At 41.4% G+C, this 9,818-nt stretch overlaps 1 protein-coding gene across 2 annotated transcripts; it reads right to left on the bottom strand.

Moving 5' to 3' along the window:
• Positions 1-22: 22 nt before the first annotated feature.
• On the bottom strand, positions 23-7,301 carry nme2a (NME/NM23 nucleoside diphosphate kinase 2a). Of its 2 annotated transcripts, none has more exons than XM_046355217.1 (5): positions 7,107-7,301; positions 2,041-2,204; positions 949-1,050; positions 577-689; positions 23-311 (listed from the first exon to the last, which is right to left on the bottom strand). In XM_046355217.1, exons 2-5 carry the CDS (start codon positions 2,164-2,166, stop codon positions 197-199), a joined length of 456 nt encoding a protein of 151 aa, XP_046211173.1. In that variant the 5' UTR covers positions 2,167-2,204; positions 7,107-7,301; the 3' UTR covers positions 23-196. The 2 variants fall into 2 exon arrangements, with proteins under 2 accessions (XP_046211173.1, XP_046211171.1); XM_046355215.1 differs by lacking the exon at positions 7,107-7,301 and adding an exon at positions 2,954-3,098.
• Between the last annotated feature and the right edge of the window lie 2,517 nt (positions 7,302-9,818).

Raw genomic sequence — 9,818 nt, 5'->3', positions numbered from 1 at the left:
TAGCAAGAACAAGAAAAAAAGATGGGGTTGTGAGTTTTTTATTGGAAAGCTCAGTTGAACAAAACAGGCAGTCTAACACATTTACCATAGTAAATGGTCCTCAGTCGCCAGCTAGAGTAGGATGAAGTTGTCTCTGATCTAAGGCCAGTTTTACATTTCCCCTCCTAGTCCTACTGGTTAGGGTTAGGGTCCTAGATCAGTAGAGCCAGCTGGTAGAGCAGCTAGTGTAGCTGCAAAGCTCCTCAGGTTTGAACCACAGGTTGATCTCTGTGTTGGCACTCTCTATTGAGTCACTGCCATGGATGATGTTCCTGAAAACAACAAGGGAAGAAAGATGGAGACTTAACGATGGGTTAACTAGTGTTTCTGGATAGAGTTTAGCAAGTACCGGACTTGTCCAAGTGATGTCAATGATCAAAAAAGCAGAGGTTTGAAAATATCAACACATGTTTACTTAGTAAATGCTTTTGTGTGTTATCTGTTTGTGTGTGTGTGTGTGTGTGTGTGTGTGTAATTAAACGCGGCTTTCTTTTCTTGTTGTATCATGTGCAGTGGTGTGGCGCGACGAATTTTCACCTGCCCACTTGGATGCAGTAGTCCCCTCGGATGGTGCCGGGTTTGGAGTCTGCAGGGTTGGTCTCTCCCAGCATCACTCTGCCTGTCTTCACCACGTTGAACCCTTCCCACACCTGGCACCCACACACAGATGGATAACACTGTACTATCCAAGTACGCTTTATGATCTTCCATTTCGATGCACAGCGGTCAAATACATTTCAAAATACGAGTACTAATGTGAATATCTGACAGTGGTACAGGCAGTGAACGCATGCACAGTGAAATGGTATTAGAAGTGTTACAGTGTGCAGGCTTTTCTGTGTTCTTGCAGGGGAAACTAGACCAGTTGCACCACTCGTCAATGAACACAACGAGGAAAGTCTCTCCTACCATGGCAACCACTGGTCCTGAGGTCATGTAGCTGACGAGGCCTGGGAAGAAGGGTCTGTCCTCCAGGTCAGCGTAGTGCTCCCTCAGCAGAGACTCCGGGGCCTGGGTTAGTCAGACACGACATAACACAACAGGTAGTCAGAACCATCAATAAACGATCAATAATCCACCAGAACCATAGACGCCCAAGAGGCAGATCACAGCAAAATACAGCTGTCCATGTTGGAACACCAGTGGTTGAATAGCAGAAGTAAAGCAGTGGAGGCTGCTGAGGTGAGGACGGTTCATTATAAATGACTGGAATGGAGCTAATGGAATGCTATCGAACCCCTTGAAACCATGTGTTTGATACCATTCCACCTATTACGCTCCAGCCATTACCACGAGCCCATCCTCCCCAATTAAGGCGCCACCAACCTCCTGTGGAGTAAAGGATCCTGTAACAGTCATGTTGCAACAAAACAAGGGTTTTGTAAAGCTTTAGCTTAAATCTGGATACACTCTGCTATAGTGTATATAGCATCAATCGCATGAAGTCACTAGAGTTTATAACTAGGTAACCGTTGAGTGCATGTGTTTAACCTTTAAACAGCCCATTGCAAACAGTGACTATTATCGGTGGGCACTTCTGATCCCTGGGTTCGTAGGTCACAAGGCAGCCGTCTTTGGCCACAGACCAACGCAGACAGGATCAGGAGACCTATGCTAAACATACATGTGGTTAAGAAAAGCCAGGATGCTAATCTGCTCACTAGGACCTACCTCAAGGACTAGATGAGGTCCTACTGCACTGTATGCCCAAACAACGTGTATTGTATGCCCAAACAATGTGTATTGTATGCCCAAACAATGTGTATTGTATGCCCAAACAATGTGTATTGTATGCCCAAACAATGTGTATTGGCAGTTATTGCTTAGACGATTTGTGTGCTTATTTAAAAAAAAGCTGTCAGCCTGTTTACATACTGTTATACAGGCCTGCCTTTCAGTCCTACTTATTGGCTATACCATTTTGTCTGGTAATGCGCTGAAAGTGCATAGGACTACAGCCTACATATAAAATAACAGATTCCAGTAAGTAGAATGACGTACCTGGACAAATTTCATCCCCACCATTTTGAAGCCCTTTAGCTCAAATCGCTTGATGATTTCGCCAACAAGCCTCCTCTGAACTCCATCTGGCTTGATGGCAATGAACGTCCGCTCATCGTTCGACATGGCGCTACGAGGACAGGAGATAAGGAGTAGAGAGAAGACTACACAGTGACAGAGGAGAGTGTGATATGAGACAGACAGAGAGGGAAGGAGGGGGTTAAGAGATTGAGGGGATGGAAGAGAGAGAGGATAGAAAAGAGAGAGAGAGGCGAATTCCACCAACTGTAAGAAAATGTTACGCACATTTGGCACATTCAGTTTGGGGTCGCGGTGCCGAGGCCCCTGACTCCCATCATTGGACAATCTCATGAACGGGGCCAATGACACTGCGCACACTGGACCCCCTTAGCAAGGTAACCCCTCTGCCTTCGCATTTGAAGCCTGACAACTGTCATGCTCCGTGGCGTCTTTGACCAGCTGCCAGAAGGTAATCTACCTAATCACCTGCATCAAAATCACCTTCGTGGATGATTTGTTCTAACGCATTTCCTAACAACACTGAGCAAATAAAATGTAATAAAATACCACAGCACTAAATGTTTTTCACAAAATACTGATAGGATAATATCCCGAGTGATGAACATGTGCCTCTCCAGGTAAAACTACGCAGAAAATCACTCACCAAAATGAAATGCATTCACACCAGATGACATATTGCCATAGGAGAGTGTACAAGAGCTACCAATAGTCTATAACATGTTTCACCGAGATATTAAACGACTAAATATCCCAAATAAAAATTAAACAAGGTTCCAACTAGGTCTATTCCAGTAAGATATAGACATATAATATCAGTTAAATAGGTCACAAACAGGTAGACTATACTATAGCTACAATAGCTTTACTATACCTTGACAACTGATCCTCCGGGGTAGTGACTGACAGGGAGCTGGGCAGGTTATTTTTGCTAATGCGGTGCTTTCAGTAATCCCAATGCAGATTGCAGGAGCGCTACTGGGTTTTACACATGGAGGCGCCCAGTGGGCAAAAACTGGTTGAGTCAACATGGTTTCCACATCATGCAAAAAAGCAATGTGATGATGTTGAATCAACATGGATTTGCAAAATATCATCAACGTAAGGGAGTTATTGATTTATAAAAAAACTAAATCCAATGACGGCATTTTTTGTTTTCACGTTTAATTCACATTCGTTGACAACGCAACCAAATATATGTGAGCAAGACAAAGGAGCTGATTGTGGATTACAGTAAAAGGAGGGCTGAACAGGCCCCCATTAACATCGACGGGGCTGTAGTGGAGTGGGTCCAGAGTTTTAAGTTCCTTGGTGTCCACATCCTCAACAAACTATCATGGTCCAAACACTCCAAGAAAAGTTGTGAAGAGGGAACGACAACACCTTTCCCCCCTCAGGAGACTGAAAAGATTTGGCATGGGTACCCAGATCCGCAAGAAGTTCTACAGCTGCACCATCGAGAGCATCCTGACCGGTTGCATCACCGCCTGGTATGGCAACTGTTTAGCATCTGACCATAAGGCGCTACAGAGGATAGTGCATATGGTCCAATACATCACTGGGGCCAAGCTTCCTGCCATCCAGGACCTATAGACTAGGCGGTGTCAGAGGAAGGACCCAAACATTTTCTGCTGAACAATTAATCAAATGGCCATTGACGACCCCACCCTTTGTTTTTACACTGCTGGTACACGCTGTTTATTATCTAAGCATTGTCACTTCACCCCTACCTACATGTACAAATTACCTCGACTAACCTGTACCCCCCGCACATTGACTCGGTACTGGTACCCCCTGTATATGTTATTGTTATTTTATTGTGTTACTTTTTATTGTATTTTTTTTATTACTTTAGTTTATTTAGTAAATATTTTCTTAACTCTATTTCTTGAACTGCATTGTTGGTTAAGGGCTTCTAAGTAAGCATTTCATGGTAAGGTACCTTCTGTATTCGGCGCATGTGACAAATACAATTTGATTTGATCAAAACTAAACGTTGAAATGACGTCTGTGCCAATGGGCGTGGACTGGCAAACTGGTTCATGGAAAGCCATTAGAAGTAGAGGTCGACCGATTATGATTTTTCAACGCTGATACCGATACCAATTATTGGAGGACCAAAAAAGCCGATGCCGATTAATCGGACACTTTTTTCCCTTTTTTGTAATAATGACAATTACAACAATACTGAATTAACACTTATTTTAACTTAATATAAAACATCAATAAAATCAATTTAGCCTCAAATAAATAATGAAACATGTTCAATTTGGTTTAATGCAAAAACAAAGTGTTGGAGAAGAAAGTAATATGTGCCATGTAAAAATGTGTGCTAACGTTTTAGTTCCTTGCTCAGAACATGAGAACACATGAAAGTTGGTGGTTCCTTTTAACATGCGACTTCAATATTCCAAGGTAAGAGGTTGTAGGTTGTAGTTAATATAGTATTTACAGGACTATTTCTCTCCATACCATTTGTATTTCATATACCTTTGACTATTGGATGTTCTTATAGGCACTTTAGTATTGCCAGTGTAACAGTATAGAGCTGCTGGCAAACGCAGGAAAGTGCTGTTTGAATAAATGCTTATGAGCCCGCTGCTGCCTACCACCGCTCAGTCAGACTGCTCTATCAAATCATAGACTTAATTATAACACACAAAAATACGAGCCTTAGGTCATTAATATGGTCATATACGGAAACTATCATTTTGAAAACAAAACGTTTATTCTTTCAGTGAAATACGGAACCGTTCGGTATTTTATCTAACGGGTGGCATCCCTAAGTCTAAATACTGCTGTTTCATTGCACAACCTTCAATGTTATGTCATAATTAAGTAAAATTTTGGCAAATTAGTTCGCAACGAGCCAAGCGGACAAAACTGTTGCATATAACCTGACTCTGCGTGCAATGAACGCAAGAGAAGTGATACAATGTCACCTGGTTAATATTGCCTGCTAACCTGGATTTCTTTTAGCTAAATATGCAGGTTTAAAAATATATACTTCTGTGTATTGATTTTAAGAAAGGCATTGATGTTTATGGTTAGGTACATTCGTGCAACGATTGTGCTTTTTTCGCAAATGCACTATTGTTAAATCATCCCCTGTTTGGCGAAGTTGGCTGTCTTTGTTAGGAAGAAAGTCTTCACACAGTTCGCAACAAGCCAGGCGGCCCAAACTGTTGCATATACCCTGACTCTGTTGCAAGAGAAGTGACACAATTTACCTAGTTAAAAGAAATTCATTTTCGCAGGCAATATTAACTAAATATGCACGTTTAAAAATATATACTCGTATTGATTTTAAGAAAGGCATTGATGTTTATGGTTGGGTACACGCTGGAGCAACGACAGTCTTTTTTCGCGAATGCACACCATCGATTATATGCAACGCAGGACACGCTAGATAAACTAGTAATACAATCAACCATGTGTAGTTAACTAGTGATTATGATTGATTGATTGTTTTTTTAGAAGATAAGTTTAATGCTAGCTAGCAACTTACCTTGGCTTCTTACTGCATTCGCATAACAGGCAGGCTCATTGTGGAGTGCAATGAGAGGCAGGTGGTTAGAGTGTTGGACTTGTTAACTGTAAGGTTGACAGATTGAATCTTACCTTCAGATTGAAGGTAAGAATCTGTCATTCTGCCCCTGAACAAGGCAGTTAACCCACCGTTCCTAGGCCGTCATTGAAAATAAGAATGTGTTCTTAACTGACTTGACTAGTGGTAAAAAATATTAGAAAAATCGGCCAAATCGGTGTCCAAAAATTCAGATTTCCAATTGTTATGAAAACTTCAAATTAGCCCTAATTAATCGGCCATTCCGATGAATCGGTCGACCTCTACTGGGAATATTGAAGACTCATGTTAAAAGGAACCACCAGCTTTCATATTTTCTCATGTTCTGAGCAAGGATCTCAAACATGAGCTTTTTTCCCATGGCACATATTGCACTTTTACGCTCTTTTCCAACACTGTGTTTTTGCATTATTTAAACCAGATTTAACATGTTTCATTATTTATTTGAGACTAAATTGATTTTATTTATGTATTAAATTAAGTTAAAATAAAAGTGTTCATTGTTCATTCAGTATTGTTGTAATTGTCATTATTAGAAATATATATATATAAAAATTGGCCGATTAATCAGTATCAGCTTTTTTTGGGGGGGTCCTCCAATAATCAGTATCGTCATTGAAAAATCAGAATCGTTCAACCTCTAATACATACAGTAAGGCCAATATTACGAATAGACTTACATAATGCAGCAACCCTGGTTTACAAACGCAGATATTGACTCTGTCACATAAGCATGCTTTAGTGGCACAGTATATGGTGCGCGTTTGGCTTTTGGCTAGAAGGTTGTGGGTTCGAGCCGCTCTCCCTGCCTGTTTCATTACGTTGGTGTCAGAAGTGGTAGTGATGTAATGAAACAAGACAAGGATTCCTGCCTGCTTCATGGTAGAACAACATTTTCTCTCAGCAAATTTCTGCAGGCCCACCCACCAACTAATTACTGGCTATGCTTCTGCAATGAGTGATTATACAGAAATAATAATAATGTCCATAACCACTGTGGACACAAACAGTACCATTAACAGGGCTAAACAAGCAAGCAGGCTGGTACAAGCAAGCAGGCTGGTACAAACAAGCAGGCTTCAATTAACAAAATAGCGCGCGCGCCTGCAAGCACAACCACACTGCCATGAGGCAAAGGCACGCACACTAGCATGATGTAGCATATTACACTTAATTGTAGCACTAACAAAGCAATGCCGCTGCATTTGCATGTAACCACATAAGGTCACAACTAAGTAATAACCATTAACTAATATTCATGATGCAAACAATGTGAGCAAATAGTAGGCCTATACAAACATCAAAGAGAAGCCATATCAGGTGAACAGCTAGTCTAGCAATCTACCATTACTCAACAGATAAAGGTGAAATGAACACCACTAATGGCAATTAACACTCGAGCTTTCAATAGAATTACGATATAACCTCAAACAATACTTACTAGTATCTGAACGCACACAAAACTGTTGTAGAAAAGTTGGGAACCACTCTTCAGATGGTCACCCTCACTAAGCGATCTCACCAAAGTTCTTTTATAACTAAACCTCAAGGAGTGAGATGCGTGAACAGCTAAACCGTGATTGGCTGGGATCAAATTAACCATATATAATGGATAAAAGAGTAAACCGCATGAGTGGCGAGCAGTGTTCCCCTCATGTGTCTGAAGCTTCCCGGTGGTCCCAGAGAGCAAATCAAGTGCACTAGGCCTACTGCTGGCCAATCAGATGGCTTAGATGACCGTGTCTGCATTAACGTATCAGGCATAAAATAACCATGGCTAGAGAGTGTCAACGAATACAGCAAAGAGATGCTGTTTTTATGAGTGTGTTCATGCTGAAGTTCCTTCTCAGCAATGTCAACACTTTTACAAGGCATAACATGGGTGTTCTTCCTATTTCCACTCGGCTCTACAACAAACACTGCAGCAGTAATGAGTAGGAAAGTGTGTCTTGCATTGTTGTTATTATTAGCGGCTTGGGTCTTTTTTAATATCAAGGAATATTTCACTTTCTCTGTTCAAAGGAGTAACAACAGAAGTTTGTACACGAGGCAGAAATAATGAGATGCGACTCGAGTTTTGCAATCAGCTGGAAGACGGTGTCGCCCTTTTGGTCAGTGTTAGTGCAGAAAAGGGAGAGCTGAGGGATGTTGAGAGACCAACCCTCAGCCCTAATCTATGGATTTCACATGACTGAGAATACAGATAAGCATCTGTTGGTCACATATACTTGAAAGAAAATGGGCCTCACAATGGATCTCAGGATCTCGCACGGTATTTCTGTGCATTCAAATTGCCATCAATAAAATTCTATTGTGTTTGTTGTCGGTAGCTTATGCCTGCCCATACCATAAACCCACCGCCACCATGGGGCACTCTGTACACAACATTGACATCGGGCAAATCGCTCGCCCACATGACGCCATCCATGTGGTCTGCGGTTGTGAGGCCAGTTGGACATACTGCCAAATTCTCTAAAACGACATTGGAGGCAGCTTATGGTAGAGAGATGAACATTCAATTCTCTGGCAACAGCGCTGGTGGACATTCCTGCAGTCAGCATGACAATTGCATGCTCCCTCAAAACTTGAGACACCTGTAAGCGTTGTGTTGTGTGACAAAACATTTTATTGTCCCCAGCACAAAGTGCACCTGTGTAATGATCATGATGTTTATTCAGCTTCCTGATATGCCAAAGCTGTCACGTGGATGGATTATTTTGGCAAGGAAGAAATGCTTTTTAAACAAATTTGTACACAACATTTGAAAGAAATAAGCTTATTGTGCCTATGGAACATTTCTGGGATCTTTTATTTCAGTTCATGAAACATGGGACTAACACTTTACATGTTGCGTTTAGATTTTTGATTAGTGTAATAGGCTAAATGTTTGACTCAATCTGTATAATGTTTATATTATAGACTACACATTGGTGAATTAACTTGAGTCAAAGATAATTGGGCGAAAATTTTGCATGGAATTTAATTTTAAAAATGTACTCTCAGGCAAGGAAAATAAACAAAAACTGAGTTGGGAAAAAGGCAGCCTACTACAGACAGTAGAGTCTATGTGTACAAAGCATACTTGTAATGACCTGTTGGGATTGGCATAGTTTGGTTATCACTCACAATGAAGGATGTGTCACCATGCAGCAACAACACAGGTATTGGAACAAAAATTCTGAAAATCAACCTGCAATTGAGCATGCTGGGACATATGATACTGATGGGTGAGGTTTTGAGTGGTTTTGAGCAAACATTAATTTGTAATTTTACTCAACAAGGTTGTTCAAATTCAGCTCACTTTGAGCAGAGTTTGTTGATTCAACATACAATTTTAAGGCAACCAGCTGCAATAGGATTCTGAGTCTGCGCAAAATTTGGGCATATAGCTGAACCAACATACAGTGTTGCCTTCCAAAGACAAACATGAATTTGTAAAACGACTCAACAAGTAATATGCATTCAGCTAACTGTGAGGAATTTTGTTGAGTAAACAAATGTTCACGCATTAACTCAATTTCTCTTCTCTTTTCTCTGTGTACCTCAATGATGTCACCCTTGCTGCTGGTGATTCTCTGATCCACCTCTACGCAGACGACACCATTCTGTATACTTCTGGCCCTTCTTTGGACACTGTGTTAACTAACCTCCAGACGAGCTTCAATGCCATACAACTCTCCTTCCGTGGCCTCCAACTGCTCTTAAATGCAAGTAAAACTAAATGCATGCTCTTCAACCGATCGCTGCACACACCTGCCCGCCCGTCCAGCATCACTACTCTGGACGGTTCTGACTTAGAATGTGGACAACTACAAATACCTAGGTGTCTGGTAAGACTAAACTCTCCTTCCAGAATCACATTAAGCATCTCCAATCCAAAATTAAATCTAGAATCGGCTTCCTATTTTGCAACAAAGCATCCTTCACTCATGCTGCCAAACATACGCTCGTAAAACTAGCTATCCTACCGGTCCTTGACTTCGGAGATGTCATTTACAAAATAGTCTCCAACACTCTACTCAGCAAATTGGTTGCAGTCTATCACAGTGCCATCTGTTTTGTCACCAAAGCCCCATATACTACCCACCACTGCGACCTGTACGCTCTCGTTGGCTGACCCTCGCTTCATATTCATCGCCAAACACACTGCTCC

Source organism: Oncorhynchus gorbuscha, linkage group LG07 (genome assembly GCF_021184085.1).
Source record: "Oncorhynchus gorbuscha isolate QuinsamMale2020 ecotype Even-year linkage group LG07, OgorEven_v1.0, whole genome shotgun sequence".
NCBI classification, from domain to species: Eukaryota; Metazoa; Chordata; class Actinopteri; order Salmoniformes; family Salmonidae; genus Oncorhynchus; species Oncorhynchus gorbuscha.
The sequence above is the reverse complement of the archived record's forward strand: the minus strand, read 5'-3'. Positions and strand labels throughout refer to the sequence as shown.

Bases quoted from the DNA above. Each gene is read 5' to 3' on its own strand.
- nme2a (XM_046355217.1), bottom strand. From the start codon at position 2,166: ATGTCGAACGATGAGCGGACGTTCATTGCCATCAAGCCAGATGGAGTT. The intron at 1,051-2,040 runs GTACGTCATTCT...TGACTAACCCAG, and splicing joins TGGGGATGAAATTTGTCCAG to GCCCCGGAGTCTCTGCTGAG. The intron at 690-948 runs GTAGGAGAGACT...TGTGGGTGCCAG, and splicing joins CAGGACCAGTGGTTGCCATG to GTGTGGGAAGGGTTCAACGT.